At 35.0% G+C, this 17,831-nt stretch overlaps 1 protein-coding gene across 1 annotated transcript; it reads right to left on the reverse strand.

Moving 5' to 3' along the window:
• Nucleotides 4,544–6,240, reverse strand: LOC109722744 (HVA22-like protein e). The gene is made up of 5 exons (XM_020250867.1): nt 6,089–6,240; nt 5,853–5,879; nt 5,604–5,726; nt 5,112–5,337; nt 4,544–4,854 (listed from the first exon to the last, which is right to left on the reverse strand). Exons 1-5 carry the CDS (start codon nt 6,133–6,135, stop codon nt 4,834–4,836), a joined length of 444 nt encoding a protein of 147 aa, XP_020106456.1. The 5' UTR covers nt 6,136–6,240; the 3' UTR covers nt 4,544–4,833.

The following is a 17,831-nucleotide window of genomic DNA, read 5'->3' on the forward strand; positions in this document are numbered from 1 at the left end:
ATTAAACGAAATAAACTAAGCGTACATGATGGAGACAGCTAGGGCCTCCTGAAAGAACCGAAAAAATGCAAGAAAGAAAACCCAAAATAAAGAACTCTACACCTACCGATTAGATAAAGTAAACAAGAAAAGCAGGGTGGATAACGAAAAGGAAGAAGTGGGGACCGAGCATGGAAGAAGGGACAAGCAAGGGTCAAAGGGCTCCATTCCAGGCATTGGTCAAAGAAGCGATACGTTCAAGAGCCCGGGTAGCATTGGGAAGCACCTCACAGAAGATAGTGTTGTTGCGTTCAGTCCAGACAACCCACCAGATTGCCGCCAAACGGGTTAAACTCTTCGATCTCGTGGCGGCATTGGGTATGTTAGATGTATCTGTCCATAGTCTCCGTACATCCCCGGCATCCGATTCGCTTGCATCTGAACCTTCGGCACAAATATGGATGTATCTGACCAAGATACAATCCCGGAACAGGTGGTCGCAGGTTTCTGGAAAGAACACGCAAAAAATGCAAAATTGATCCACCAGGCACCCTCTGCGGATCATTCTGTCTGCGATTAGCAGTCTCTTGCACAGCAGAATCCAAATAAAGACTTTGATTTTGACCGAAATTTTTAGCCTCCAAAGATGCTCATACATTGGGGCTCTTTGACCTGCGTCGGTGATGAATTCATAAAGGGACTTAACAGTAAAAGTTTGGTTGGCGGTCCAATGCCAGTTTAGTATATCCGGTGTGTCAGTTGGCCTATAAAGGGCAAGCAGGTTTTTGATCAACCTAATCTGATGGCGACTATTGATCAACCTAATCGAAGACGATCAGATACCGTCCTAGTCTCAACCATAAACGATGCCGACTAGGGATCGGCGGATGTTGCTTTCAGGACTCCGCCGGCACCTTATGAGAAATCGAAGCTTATATTTTCGTATGCATTAATTTCTTGAACTACGTATGTTTTGGCATTAATGATTTCATCCATTCTCTCTTAACGGGTTTTGGTTTTCCGCACCCGTGTTGTGGGTTGAGATAAAGATCATAACACCTTCAGAATTTGGAATAGCATATGTACGTAAGGTACGCTATTAATAGGGTTAAGTTTTTTAATTCAACTATAATATTATGGCGGTGATTAAGTCCAAATAATTAAGATAGTTGAACGAAACTAGTACAAGAATAGTTTAGAATGGATGACCTTCTTAGAAGGTGAGGTGTTATAATTAATATCATAGTCAATTATCAACCAAAAGTGTGAGATGAATCTCGACAACATATATATAGTAGGTAAAAAGCAGCTTCCCGACTAATAACTATTATGGGTGGAGCGCAACTCTTCACAAGATTAGCTAAGTCTGGTGAGACAAGTCTCCCATCGCCTGATGTCTGTGAGTGTAGTGTTTGAGCTCGATGAGGACGTCAATAATTAAAAAATTCTATATATAAAATAAAATAGAAAAAATATCCTAATCCGCTTATAGTATTTTGGAAAAGGTTTAGAATGGGATAACCCTTCTGGGAAGCGGAGCGTCAGGAAGATTCCAAGCATTAATTTGATTTTGTAGGCGATGCATCGATCTAATGGTGAAGCTTCTACTCGTGATCTTGGCTCGGTTTCTTATAGGAATAACAATTTTAGTTCTTGAGTCTCTTTGCACGAAGCTCGAATACATAAAAGCATTAGTACATGGAGCGAGCTCAAATGTTGGTATTGTTGGGGAAAACCGCAACGAAAATTCGATTGTGATACAAATCTAACTAGTTTTGTGATGATAAATAAATAAATTTAACTTACAGACGATCATTAAATCCAAATAAATTATAAAAAAAGAAATCCAAAATTAATTTGCTCCGGAAGCGTGCGAGGCACTATCTTAAAACGTATTCTCATCCTTCGTGCGCGATTAACCGGAAACACCGCCCCAAGGTACGACTGAAATTTCTCCTCCTACAAACACGAATATGAAAGAGGTTGACGAAGACTCTTTCAACACCCGATAATAAAATGGATCAAATAAAATTAAAATAAAATAATAGTTTAAATAGAGCTTCTTTTCTTCACTTCTCTCTCTACCATGTTCATCCGTAGACAATAGCCTATATATGGGCCTTCGGATTCTAAGAAAATCCAAGAAGAGTGGAAAAACGCAGACAGCTTACAATGCTTAAAGAGTTGCTCTTTTACGGAAGCCCAGGCAACGGTCCGAACTTGATCAAATAGCGGTGGACCTCCAATCACATGTTTACAGTCAAATTCCTTTATCAGTTCCTCACATACGGCGGACAGAGAGACTTGATAAATCGGCACATTTGGAGACTGAAAATTTCACTCAAAATCAAAAACTTCATCCGGCTATTATTTCGAAAGAGACTACTCACAGCCAACAGACTGCTTAAGCGAGACTTGTTCGTGGAGCAACACCGTGTTTTCTGCGCTTCACTACGAAAAGATGCGACCACCTATTCTGTAATTGTGTTTTTGTTCGTTACCTACTCCTCAGCGCGGAGGGATTAGTCGTCCCGGGTGATCTAAGAGATCTTTGGTTGAAAATACTTAACACCCCTAACGCCACGATGAGAACAAACGGCTTAACCCTTTTGTCCGCAATTTGGTTGGTCGTCTGGACGGATAGAAACAATTCCATTTTCCAGGTAACACCCTCCAACGCTACCCGGTCTCTGGCTCGTGTTAATCTATTAACGAAGGCTTGGAACGAGCTACTATGATTTGTCTTTAATTTCTGCATCTTGCTTTCCTCTTTTTTCTACTTCCTAGCTCCCTCCTCCCCTTTTTTCTTTTTTTCACTTCTTCTTACTATTTTTAATCTGTTTTCGGAGGCCGAAGCTACTTTCACTTTGTATGCCTAATTCATTTTGCTTAATGAATAAAGCAGATAGCTCGCTAACCTATTTCTCAAAAAAAAAAGAAAAGAAAAAAAAAGAATCCAAGAAGAGTGGAAACAAACGTTTCCAATTAATTAATTCATCTAATTAATTATAATAAATAATAATAAATTATAATGAATAAAGGATTAATTAAAAATAAAATAATAATTATAATAGTAAGAGAAATGATTCGGTACTTTTTTAAAAAAAAATAAAAAAGATCTTAACCGTTGATTAATAGAGAGTAAAAATGTAACTTTAATACTTAGCAGGTAAAAGGATTATTTTATTCAAGGTTAGTTTGGTAATTAAATAATACAATATTTAAAGAAACTTTTAATTGAGGTCCTAAATTTATGCATTAATTAGCACTAATTTAGGAAATTAATTGATTAACCAAATTTATGCAATTATTAGGCATTAATTTAGGAATCTACTTTAAATGTTTTAGTGTTTCTCAAATTATGCATTAATTTAAATTATAGAAATTTTAGAAATAGTTTTATTTCTAAATACGATGAATTTAAATTTTAAAAATTAAATACTTAAAATTTAAAAGTGAAATTTAAATTAGAGGAATTTCATATTACTATTTAAAAACTAAATTTCTACCAAGATTTAAAATACAGTTTATTCGCACCAGTTTAAAACGTAATGCATAAAAAACTTAGAGAGTAAGATTTCTACAACTAGATTTCTCTAGAGGAATTTCATATTACTATTTAAATTTTAAATTCAATGATTTAAAAACTAGATTGAACCGATTGATTTGACTGATCAGACTTTGACCTATTCTATCAAGAATCTGATTTTAACCTATTGAACCGAATAACATTAAGAACAATTTGGAACCGGTAAAGATAATAAATATTTTAAACAGAATGATAATTTAACTGTTAGAGCTAATAAATATTTTAAATATAATTTTAAACATATAAATTAAAAAGATTAGAATTATTGGTGAGAAAAAAAATAGTTAGGAATTTGAATTCGAATCTGACTAACAATCACAAAACTTATTTCCGAACTCGACGGATTTCAAAAATCCATATCCAAATTCAAAACTGACCAATTTTTCGAAACCCAAAACCAAACCTAAACCAGAAGACTAGAATTCAAACAATTATTTCTATTTACCATATTTCAAAGTATTTATATGAAACTTAAATTTTTAAAATATAAATTTGAATATAATATTAAATTTTAAATTTAAAAGTGAAACTTAAATTAGAGGAATTTTATATTACTATTTAAAGTTTAAATTCAATGATCATATTGTCAATTCATTTAAAATTTTTCTTATATGAAATGCCAAATTATGAAAGGAAAGATAGAGAGAGAAAAAGAAAACAAAAAAAAAATAAAAATTTTGAAAATAGTGGGGGTAAAATTATTAAAAAAAAAAGTATAGAAGCATTACTCTAATAGTAATTGGAAAATTTTGTATTTTTCACCAGGAGGTATGTACCGTATTGAAATACTAATTGAAAGTAGAAGAAAATTAATGTATGGTCCGTGTGTACAATGGTATTAACAAATCAGAAAGGTGAAATTACACACAATTGCAGAAACTAGTGTTAAATTGAGATGCATTTTAGGTTCATTATAACTTGAAAAGGATCCCAATTTGCAAAACAAAAATCAAAGATGGAGATTGCGCACGGTGAGACAGTTTAATCCACTATTCATATTATTTCAAAATTCAGATACTGCACATAACGGGCGGTGGATTAAACGTACCGTCTCACGATGAGAAGAGACTCAACATCTAAAATTTGTCTTCTAAGTTTTAGCACAGTGAAAGAAGTGTACTTCAGTATGCTACAGCTAGTCTAAAAAAAAAACAGAAGTACATTGAAGAGGGAGAAAAATCAACAGTACTATTGACAACATCAAACACATGACTCTCTCTCTCTCTCTCTCTCTCTCTCTCTCTCTCTCTCTCTACACCATGCACTCAGTATGCCTCATGTGCACCCTGCCATAATCAAAAGTAGATAGCAACCAATTAGTCCCAAACAAATTGTGTAACACTCTCTGTAAATCTCATTTTAATATCGACAGATAGATTCATTAGAATTCGTCGTCACGGTTTACTAACTGATTTTAAGCGAATTCAATGAATCCTATCCTCGTCCTATTAAAACTCGATCTGCAACAAGTAATTAAACGAGAAAAGTGGCGGGGCAAAAGAATAGGTAAGATGATTAAGCAAGAATGAAACAGTGAACTCACCTTCTTAGGAGTAATGAAAGATACAAATTTCTTCTTGATACTACTGTCTTTGTCCTTAGAAGGAGATGAAGAAGGGGGGGAACTTGGCTTGGCAACATCTTTGATGGACCATTGCTTTCTTAGCTGCTCCCTCACGAACTTGTCATATATAAAAGCAGCTCCCCTAAACTGTGGAAGCACCAACCACGCCACAAACACCAACTTCAACTCATACCATATGGGTATCCTGCAAATTAAGTTAAAAATTAAACATGTTTGGGTCCACATCCTTTTAAGTCCTTTGTTTACTTGTAGTTAATTAGTAAGGAATAAGAGATCAAGGTGACACATAACTACACCAACCACACCATTAATTGTTGAGAAAAAAAAAATCCTAAATAGTTTTTCTTCTTTCAATGCCTCAGTAGCTCCGTATCATATGTAGGAGTGGAAGTTTCAAATTAAAATTTAACTTTTTACGGTTACTCTGCTCGAAAGAAAAAAGAAAATTACCAATAAATGACGGACTCGAGCACCATTTCGGAGAGAGTAAGGAAGGAGTACAAGATCCAATAGGCTAGCCACTGCTCGTCGTCGAGCTTCGTCGGGGTCTCCATGGCTTGGATCGATGCGTACCTATTTCAATTAAGTCCATATATTCATTCCAATCAAACCCAAATGATCGTACAAATATGTATACAAAAGCTATGATCAAGTAATTAATGGCAATTAAGAGCACATTTAGCCAAGCACACTACTTACAATGGGTATAGGAGCATAACAGTGGGCCTGCATTGAACATCGAAGCGAATTAGCACTAATTAAAATAACAACAAAATAAACATAAAGGTTTAACCTCGAAAATCAAAATCATGATATATAGGAATGATATAAGAGATATCGAATCACGATATAAATGAAGTGTGATCAGCAGCTGAGAGAGAGCGAGCGAGCGAGCGAGCGAGCGAGGGCGCGAGAGAGAGAGTGTGTGTACGTACCCAGCTAAGGAGTGAAGATGAGTGAGAATAGTCCACAACTGACCCATTTTCTTGTGGATTAATACTTTGGCTTGTGTAGAATAATTGCAAGTGAATGTAACACTCTAATGCTTGGAATGAAGAGGTGGTTTTTTTTNTTTTTTTTTTTTTTTTTTTTTTTTTGGGGGGAACTTAACTACGGTTTGAGAATAGAGAGAGAGGTGATTTATATACGCGGATACACGCGGAGGATATGGAAGGAGGGAGAGACACTTGGCAAGATGTGATAGGCCAGAACCGTACGGACACGTGGTTGCTCGTGGCGGCGCCGACCAGATCCAGGTGATTTAAGTGCATTCGATCGGGAAGAGTCAAAAGGTCGTAGCAACTTATCCGAGAACACCACGGGGAATCCACGTGGACACGTGGTAGCATCTCAGTGGGCGTTCCGTGTGTACTGTAGTCGGTGAGACACGTCTCGGGGTGTGGACCACTGGTCGGTGCGACGTGTAAGGGTCATTAATGAGGATGTGGACACGTGTCGCAACATGAGATGATCTATTTCATTAAGGTACGCGATATTTAGAGAGCTAATTTTGATAAGACCAAAACTTAAAAAAAAATAATAATAATAAAAAATCTCGCAATACCAAATTAACTCCTTTAATTAATCAACGCTCTTTTCTTTCGCTTGTTTATAAACTTGGAAAAATGAATGGAGCTTATAGTTGAGTTGTTATTAATTTTAGATAGGTATGTAAACTATTGACCAGTTTAAACTGCAATCCGATTTTTTAAAATTTTGAGTTTTCTATCTAATGTTCTAATTCACTTAATTTGATTAGGTCAACAGCACTTTGAATTTAAAATTTAAACTAATAATTTACTTTAATAAATTTATAATTACGATAATAGCATGAGGTATTCTAGCTAAACCTATAAAGTTAAACGATACATTCAAATTTCGAAGTCAAAATATCATAGGCTGACTCAAGTCAAACAAATTGAGAGATTGAATAGTGAAATTAAAATTTTGAAAGATTAAATAGTCAATTCAAAATAGTTTATAATTCAGATAAACTTTATATATTTTCACCTAAATTTTTAGAACAAGTATCTAATCTTTCGAAATTTTAAGGAAAAACTTCAAATACCTCAATGTGGTTTCGTACTTTCTCACTTTAGTGCCCTTTTGTTTAAAGTGTATCAATTTAATACCATGCGATTTTTTTCGCTTTTTACTATAAATTCACTAATTTTTTTTCTTAAATCAGTGACAAAGTTAAAACTAAAAGGTACTAAAGTAAATATTTGATAAACCTAAGTGGGTAACTTAAGTTTTTTGTATATAATTTAACGAAATATTAACGAAAAAGTTGACGAAAAAATAAAAATAATAACACAGGACACTAAATTGATACATTTTAAACCATGAGGTACTAAAGTAAAAAAGTGCGAAACCACAGGAGGGGTATTTGAAGTTTTCCAAAATTCTAATCACTATGTAACCTCAAAAAGGTTGCGAGTACGAATCATGTTGCATACAAATAATGTGCCAGCCTATATATGGTCACCTTGAGTGGGGTTTTGGCACCTTCCATTAGGGCTTGCTTGGTATTTCGGAAGTCTAGTTAGCCCAACCAAATGGCAGAGTTTCATGCAAAGTCGCGAGCTCACGCCGTACACAAACTTTGCCATCTCATGAGAAGAACATGCACGTGTGCCCCGTTGGGACTCGGTGTAGGCGAAAATCACACAGCTCTGTTATGTTGAAGAGCATTTTTAGTATAAAATACAAAAAATAGACAGAATAGTGATGAAACCCTCACGGAAGGGGGCCAAAATGCAACAAGTTGAAATGTTAAGTAGGTAAAATATATATTTTTAAAAGTTAGGAAAGAAAAGTGAAAAAATGGATGTTTTTAAGAGAGTTTCCTGTAAATTAGCCTAAATATATTGTTATTTTCATGTTATAGTGGATCTCAGATTACAAGGCCTAATGGGCTTATGGGCCGGGCCATAAAAGGGTGGGTGTTGTTCGAGATCCAATTCACGCTCTCGGGCCAGAAAGAGGAGAAGCGGCATGTTTGGAATTCTGTACCCGCTGTACTATAGAAAACTTCCATTCCGGTCCAAACCATCGCGGACTCACGATCGTAACATCTTCGCATACGTTTGCTTTATGGTTGAAATGAAACTGAAAAATAAACTTGAATTGTATTGGAATGAGAAAAAGAATGACGAATTATCCAAAAATGTTTAATTCGTTATTGGAACAGATATCGAAATCGACAATGGGAGCACCCAGAATGGGCTATCCAAAATTCAAAGCCAGAGTGTCATAAATGAATTGGATCATCTCCACTTCAGATTAGAATAAGAATCGCAATTCGATTCCTGTGAAACAGTCAACAACTATCGAAATAAATAAATCTCATTCTGATTCCAGAGTCTAAAATAGGTAAACCAAACGAGCCCCTCATCCAAAAGTTTAACCTTGTGAGTTTGGACAGGCCGTTATTGTACATCAACATGTGAATTTCTCGCGGACAAACTTCTACGTTACGTATTACTTCATCGATCATTTCGTCTTTCACGTGATCTTGCCGTAGTCGAGTCTTGTATCATTGTGGCTTAGATTGCCGGCCTTAATTTGGATCACTGTGCGTTTCAGTCGTTCCAAATTCAAGCTATTCAGATTCTATTCTTTTTTCCTTCTGAGAAAACTCGGGAAGTGTCGTGTCGGGTCGGGTCGGGTCGGGCCTTGTTTAGATTGAACCTCCAAGGGCTATTTATGGGCCCATCAACCCAATTTAAGCGAGCAATGGGCTCAACTAACCGAGAAGCCTATTACCGAAACTACTTGGGCCTGTTGGGCCTGCAGTAGGAATTAAAAGAGAGAGTATAAATTGCCGGATCATTAATTAGTTTTCCTTATTTGTCTAATTTTCTCTTCTTCTTTTTTTTTTCAATCATAAGATGATAAAAGAAAATAAATCTTTTCAACATTAGTTATTATGCAAAGATTATTAGCAATCCAATGTTGCTCTTTTGAATCTACACTCTGTTTTCTTATGTTTTTCCTTCTAAATTTATAGTTATTATCATATCTGGAGTGACCTTCATAATAAAATCCTTTAGTCCCATTGTAAAAAAACATACTCTAAAAACTTATTAAACTACTAGAGAATGATGTTTTTTCATATTCATATTCAATATTTTTTTTCTTTACATTTGAGCTCGAGAACCTGGAAAGACACGAACCTAGAAAGTCCTAATCAAATACCATATAAAATAATGTGAAACCACTGTCTCTATCTAAAATCGAAAGCTACCAAAAAAACATTAATTTTGATATTCATACTCAACAAATAACCACAGTAATTTTTGTGTGTATTATTCAAAAAAAAAAAAAAAAAAAGCAAGGAAAAGTCATCAACAACAAAGAATAAGAGCAAGTTGTACCAAAATGTGCACCATTAGTTTTTGTTTTTTTTTCCACAAATGAGGACGATTTCTGTTGAGAAAGAGGAAAATAGAGATAAGGATGGAGGTGTAGAGAGAAATAAATAAATTTGTCTTTTTCTTTTTTAAATTTTTTTTTTTCAGTTGCCTCATATTTGAATTGTTATTATTATGAAGACACTAATTTCTTTTATTTCATGCTTATGCTAAAGAGGAGGATACAAACAATTCTACGTCTGCGAAGCACATCTCATGTGACTTAAGTATGTTTGTTTTCGAATGAAACGATCTCCTCACGAGTTCTTTTTTTTTTTTTAAGAAAAGATAGCACGTTACCCACTTCATTCATTTAGGACGTGAACTTAGCTATATAGGTGAGGCAACAAGGCCTCTAGGGTGGCGAAGGGAGGGTTGGTCGGTCGAAAAAAAAAAAGTTAGTGTCTCTTCACGGGGCAAAGTTTCTCCCTCTGTTTAATCTTATAACAACTACGGATTGGATCAGTCTGGTTCATCCTAAAGATCGCACCATTTCTGATCTCCTCAAGAGTTAGGGTTGCAACAAGATCAGGTTTGAAAGATATAAAAAGAATCGGATATTCTTTACCGCATATTGATGCGGATTTAGACCAATCTTTGCCCGATCCGAACATGGTCCGACCCGTATGCGTTTTTATGCTATACTACAGAACTATAGAAAAGTTGGAAACTAGGTTGGCCCATGGGCCACGTAGAAGTCCTATTTGAAAATACCTTAATTAATTACATTGAATTAGTTTTGTGGAATTTAACTTTACTCCTAGGCATCAATATCCCCATCATAAATATTTAATATAATATAAAGTATTAATTTTTCATAAATATTCTTATATTTCTCACACTAATAAAATTAATAAAATTCTTATTAATAGTTCATATATTCTGAAAAAAGAAATTTCCCATCATACATAATCTAGTTATATCGTCCAAAAAAATTTATAAGCATTCATCAAAAATTCAAAATATTTATTATCTAATATTATATATGCATAAAAAATAAAATATAAAAAAATATATTTATCTTTAATGGGATACGTCGAACACGCGCTCTTAATCTGACATGGACACGAGACTTATAGAAGTGTCGTAGTTTTACTCTGTTGCGTCATACGGTTTTAGAAATTTGGATCTGCTTGGTCGTACTTCTGATAAATAACAAACAACAGTTTTTAGTACCGCGTTTAGCAAGGAGAAGATTCATGCACGTTCATGGAGGGAAAAGCAGAGATGCAAATCTAAGCATCAAAACGACAGTATGCTCCGATTTGTTTCTTTCGATTCTATTCTGGAACAGAAGATTGTTGGGGAAATTCTAGCACAGCGATTCTCCTAAAAGCACTACTCCAAAGAGCACTTTTTGCTAACAGTTACATTAAATCTTGTCCTTCTATAGCAAGGATTAAAGTGCCCGGCACGGGCCGTATCTACTTTGCCGTATCGTGTCAGTAAGATATCGACATGATACAACTCTCATGTCAATGGCACAACTCAAAACTTTTTATTTTTAAAATTAGTAAATAATTTTTTCAATAAAATTTTAAAAATTTGATAAAAATATATAATAAATAATTAACATGTTTTATTATTCAAAATAATATTTTATATTATTACGTGTCGGCATACATATATTCTTTGTTATCGATACTTATGGACATGGCTTGGCACACACCGTGCCGTACTGTGTCGGTACATTTCCGACACAATCTCATGTCACGGTACTTAAATTCTTATTCTATAATTATACATATGTAAGATCGATCTACGCATATACGTGCATGCTTATTGCTTTTGAATTAGTTTTTCTTTATCTACAAGATTACCTAGAGAACCTCTCACTTAAAACTTATTTGGATAAATAACGAAATCCACCTTGCATTTTAGCATCTGTCTTGCTTCAATTTACCTTATGGTAATTTTGCCATTGTCTCAAATATGTTTAAAATTTTTATGTGATTGTTGAATTTTAAGTGTCGAACTTTGTAAAACGTGAAGTTGCAGATAAACTTAGTTCTAATTAATTTATACAGTAGAATCATTTAAATAGAATAAAAGTTTTTAAAAGCTATCAAATTTGATAGTATCAACTTAACAGGAGATCTCTTTTTTTTAATTTGTGTATCTATTTTCTTGAGTTGTAAATTAGATAGATACTGAGATAAGTAACAATGAGATATACTAACTCGTTTTAGTAAAATTTTACACCCGAATTCACTGATCATCAAATTTAAAAATTATTTAAAATTAATTAATTTAATTTTAAATGTAGGAAAGTAAATGAGATAAGACTTAAAATGTGGGGGAAGTACTTTTTATAATTAAGCCTAAAACTTTAACGTGTTTGGTTCGCCGTTGTTTCACCCTAGAATCGAAATCGAAATCAAAATAGACAAATTCGTTTATCTGTATTTCGTATGCGGGATTTTCATTCCGATTCCGATTCTTGGGTGAATGGGAATCCCCTCAATTACTCCTTTTTTTCAATTAGGCCTAGAAGGCCGGATTAAAACTTGAATTCGGGCAGAATGGATTTGTTCGGATTAAATTTAACTTGTATAAGTTTATTTTAATTAAAACATAGGTTTAAGTTTAAAAATTATTTTTATAAATTTTAATTTTAATTTGAACATGAATTAAAAATTAAAATTCAACCAAGCATTTCGAATCTAATTAATAAATTTGAATTTAAATTAAAATTTAAAGTTTTATTCAAATTTTATTTAAAATTTAAATTGAATTTATGGATTCAAGTTGAAATTTAAATTAAAATTTTAAGTTTGAATTTGAATATCGAAATTTAGTTTTATATTTTGAATTATCAGTTCAATCTTAAATTTAAATTTTTTTAAAAAATATTTAAAAGTTTGACATCATTTTAAAATTTTGACCTATATTTTTAATATTTAATTTTCAGTTTGAATTTAAACTAATATATTATAAAGATAAAATTGACATATTAATTTCATTACGTTTTTTATATCTATCTTAACCAAACACCGACAATAAGAATGGTTTATTTTAATTCCAATTTAGATGACAAACCAAATAGAATGAAATAATGAATCATTCCGATTCCATTTTCAACGTATTTTTATTCCGATTCTGATACCGATTCCGACTTCCACCAAACACACCATAAAGAGTTGTTGAAAGATACTACACCAAAAAGCAAGGCCAAATGGTTTTTGATGTTTCATTATTGGGTCAAAATTGGCCTAGTATCAAAATTGGCCTAGTACTATGATTAGGATAAGAAGCAAGACAAAGATTGGATAACCCCATCAACATATGATTTTCTTTTTTTTTTATTCATCACCCCACAACACAAAGTTGTATAGATAAAATAAAAAACACCAACTTGTTCGATTACAATTATATATTATTATCATCAAACTTTGGCTTCATATATCCTCTTCATTCATAACATCCAATGCAGCTTTCAACACCACAGAATGAGTTCTCAACACATTACCATATACAAGGAATCACTTATTCACAATTTATAATCCACTAGTGAAGTTACCTGTGCAGTGCGATGGACTAATATTATAAAAGATAAAAGACTAACAAAATTAAAATTTTTAAATTTTTTAACTTGTAATAAGACACCAATAAATATAAATAAAAAATATAAAATAGATATATACAAATGTGACAAAAGTTACAACGGTAAAAGAGCCGCTAAATTTGAAAGCTTCTGCTATGTCAACCCTAGTTGAGCACCTATGTACATGTCTTTTCACAAAGACCAAACTGAAAAATGGCAAAAAGGTTGGGGATCAACGATGCAATTAAAATTTAAAATTAAATTTAAATTTTAAACTATAAATCTAATCAAATTGAATTAAAATTTTTGAACCTAAATTTAAATTTTAAATTTGACTTTGAAACTGAATTTAAATTTTGGTATTGACTATAAATTTGGAATCGAACTCAAAATCTAAATTTAAATTTTAAATCTATATAAATTTAAATTTAAATTTCCAATTTGAATTCAAAATATGAATCACATTTTTAAATTTGAATTCACGGTAAGAATTTGAATTTGAATTTTTTTGAATTTAAATTTATATTTATCATATAAATTTGAATTTTTTAATTTGAATTCAAAAATCTTAAATGGATGTTAAAATTGGAATTCAAAATAATAATTTGAATTTCAAACTAAAATTTTGAATTCAAAATCTGAATGTAAATTTGAATTCAAAATATGAATCTATGAAAGTCGAATTCAAGATCTGAATTTGAATTCAAATTTAGAATTTGAATTTTCAATTTGATTTCGAATCTAAATTTGAATTTGAAATTTAAAATCTAATTCACATTTTGAATTGAAAATTAAAAATCTAAGTTTGAAATAGAATTGAAAAATTAAATTCAAAATTTGAAATTTGAATTAAAAATTAAATTTGAATTTGAAATTCGAATTCAAAAAATCTAAAATTCGAACCCAACATAATATGTAAATTTTAAAATTAAATTCAAAATTAGAATTTAAATGTGAAATTCTAACACAAGATAAAACTGTAAATTTAAAAATTTAATTTAAAATGAAAATAATATTAAAAGTTTAAATTTCAAATATAAGTATAAATTTAAATAATATAATTTACTAGCACTATAGGTACTCAATTGGCGCTGATATGACACTGACATAGCGTATTCGATCAAAATTAATCTATTTTTTAATAACTGTGACTCAATTATAATAAAATCTTAGAGATTAAGAACTTAGCTGCCCCCAAAATAAATAGAAAAAAAAAGGTGGAATCAACCAATCTTTTTATTCACATTTCTTATTATTGGTGGTGGGTGTTCTTAGCAATGACAATGAATACGAATACTCAAAATTTTAAACAAATTCAAATTCAAACAAAATGAATTTATTTGATACTAAATGAATGATTTAAATTCGGGCTTGAGTTTTGATTGTATCCGACCCGTATCCGAATCCAAACAGAATCCAAAATTATTTTACATTTTATATATATATATATATATATATATATATATATATATATATATTTGATGTTTAATTTTAATTTATTATTTTTAAAATTTAGGCTCAGTGTAATATATTTTAAAATATTGTAAAAAGAAATAATCGTTTCGGGATCGGAATCATAATCGGGTTCGGTTCGATTTTGAGTTCAGGTTTTGTTTTTTCTGGTCGCGTTGGAAAATCCGTCAAATTCAGGATTTGATTTCGAATTAGCACTTCAAAATTTCTGTCTGAAAGACTGATAGTCGAATTCAAATTTAATTTTTTTAAACATCCGTCTCAAATCCAACCGGTTAGGATCCGAAGACGTTCTCTTTGCCCAGCATAGGAAGAAGCTACAACCCTATTTCACATGCTTATGTTGGGAACTCGCGAACAAAACAGAATGACTAATGCACCAATGGGACGTGTCCACGTGGCAGGGACTCTCACTCACATCATGCCACGTGGCATTGCATCAGCATCTAGTCACCAAAAGTTGTCTCCTTGTGTAATCATAATCAACAATGGTGCTTTGAGATTCGGGAATGAGGTAAATTTCTAAAGAGAAAATCAAATACCATTTGATGGGGCTCGTGAAAAAAAAAAAAGGTGATGTGAGAGCATTTGATTTAACAATATGCCAACCAAGTGTAAGATGTACTCTAGTACTATAATATTGGAAAAACTTTATTCCTGGACCCGGTCTATGCATCTAACTAGTTTTTTATAATATATATATATATATATATATAGTGTGAGATCCCTGGTGTTTGACTGTGGAGGCTTGTCGACAGCTCTGGAGAGTGTCGGGACAAGCCCGAGTCGCGTTGGCGTCAAATAGACGTAAAACGGACTCCGTGCGCCGCGAGGGCCGCTTATCGCGAAGAATTCTGCAAAATAGCAGCATTTTCTGCTTGCTGTACCGGTACAAGCTTAGTGGTTGTACCAGTACAACCAGCGCGAAATAGCTCAACTGCTCTCGGGTTGGCTCTTGTACCGGTACAGGATCCCGTGTACCGGTACAAGGAAGTAGGTAGAGGGCTAAATCGGTAAAATCTCACCTCGTTTGTATCTCCCTCACCTCCCCTCTCCTTTTAAGTGTCCGAGCAGAGAGAGAGAGAGTACTTCCTGCTCCTCTCCATCTTCTTCTCTTTCTTTCTCTCTTTAGGTGTTGGTGGAGAGTCCGGTTGGGGATTTCGTCGCCGACGTCGCGCCGCGAGCCGTCATGGCGTTTCGCCCGGAGCCTTGCGAGGAGGCGGCGAGCGACGCATCTCACTGGTTTGACGTCCGCCGAGGCTTCCCGACCGCTAGTCGACGTGGGTGATCGCGTCATTTTCCTAGATCTGGCAAAGTGTTAACGATTGCTACTCGGCTACGAGCCGTCTTTGCGCTGAAATCCCGCCCGTCAGACGTCTCATCCTTCAGCCGCTCGCTAGGAAAAACCGTCGCGATCGCGACGCAGCTGGTTCTTGGGTCGGGACTTCGAGAGACCATCCACTCCAACCTATTTGCCAGATCTTGTGCCCAGGCTACTCGCCGTCCAACCCGGTCTAGCCCCCGCCTGCGGATTTCTGACACGCCAATCGAGATCCTAACTGTTTTCACGGCTTGGGTTGGCGTCGTCCAATCGACCCTTGGCAAGGTCCCCAGTCTGATCCAGCCAGATTGTTGTCCCTGGTTCCGAGGCCCCTTTCGCTGCCCTGGAATTTATCCTTTTGACGGTGCGTAATCGCTTACCCCCAAAAGTCTGTCTTTTATTAGTCACCTGTATGACACATCGTCCCGATTTCAACAAATCCAGTTCTGCTTCAAATTCATTGGTCATTGTAGAAATCCGAAGACCTGAATGCGAGCATATTTATCAGCAAACAGACTTATACATCGTTCGAAACCTAGGAAATAGAATTAGGAGAAAACTGCCGACTCTGAAACCTGCCCATAGCTTCTAACTATGATAGCCTAGAGGTTACACAAATTGACTGCGCAGTTCATCGAGATCACATTCCCAGCGTACGTCCAGAGAATACACTCATTCGCATTGTTCGCCGAGTGGAATGTTAACAGGTCGTTCACGCGTCGTCTCGGCCTTGCGGCGGGTGGGGACTGCCCGTCACACGGTTACGTGACCGACTCGCCTTTGGCGTCAATTGTGCCGAGGCACGTATGGTTTACGACCAGTTGAGTCTTACTTGATTGCCAGCTGAGCGACAACGCAGCTGCACAGAGACTACGCTGCATACCGCGATGGCGTACCAACGCCACCTCCGGACGCCAGCCTTGGTGTCTCCTGCGTCGCCTCATCCCGCAGTGCCGAGCTTGCTCCACGGACCACTTCAGCCCGTCGAAACCTGATACTCCACGCGAGCGCACAGCCGCAACGTGCATTCCCACACCGCGCGCGCGGTACCGCTACACCCCACACCGACGACAGATCCCACACCTCCTAACGTCGCTAGTGTCAACAGACCACACCACTCACTCGACCATGCAATGCACCGCACGCGATACAGCGTGTCAATTAATAGTGCTTTATAATATCATTAGTCCAACGCCTTCTGTAGACTTAGTGGGTGACCGATATTGTTTTGGGCGGTACCCACTGAGGACTACTTGTTTTTACAGTAGTTCTCACGCCCAGTTGTTACCTATGTTTTTGCAGAGCCACAGGTTCCGGCTGCTGCACCATCCGCGGATCAGGATCGAGGCAAGGGCGTTGCGAGCTAGAGCCCTACCCGACAGTCAGAGCTAGAGGCTTTCCCCTACTGCAGGTAGTTGTGTTTTGGAGTTTATGTATATAGTTGTTTAACTCGCCAGTGCGAGTAGCTTTGTATTTTGGATCCAGCTATGTATATGAAACTCAGTTATTTAGCTTATTTCTTTGAGCAGCTCTATGCTACTGTTTGTAGTATCGTATTGCTACAGGTACTTTGACGCTTCGTATACAGAGAAAATTTCTTTGTATACGGCGGATTTGTCGGCGTGCCCGGGGAACGAGACATCCGGGGCGTGACATATAGAGCCCGGCTATAGTGCTTGTAAAAGCACCAAGTACTTGGTGCTTGTAAATTTTTTACCGTTAGATCTACTCCTCTGATCATTTTCAGCCGTTAGATTTACTATTCAACGAACCACCCACTCAACCCTAGAGGGCCCACAACATTTTAACCGCACATTCCTTAATTTAATGGCTAAAAATGTACAAGCATCAATAACTTGATATTGTTAAAAGCATAGAAGCTCAATTATATATATATATATATATATATATATATATATATATAT

This window comes from Ananas comosus, linkage group 17 (assembly GCF_001540865.1).
Source record: "Ananas comosus cultivar F153 linkage group 17, ASM154086v1, whole genome shotgun sequence".
NCBI classification, from domain to species: domain Eukaryota; kingdom Viridiplantae; phylum Streptophyta; class Magnoliopsida; order Poales; family Bromeliaceae; genus Ananas; species Ananas comosus.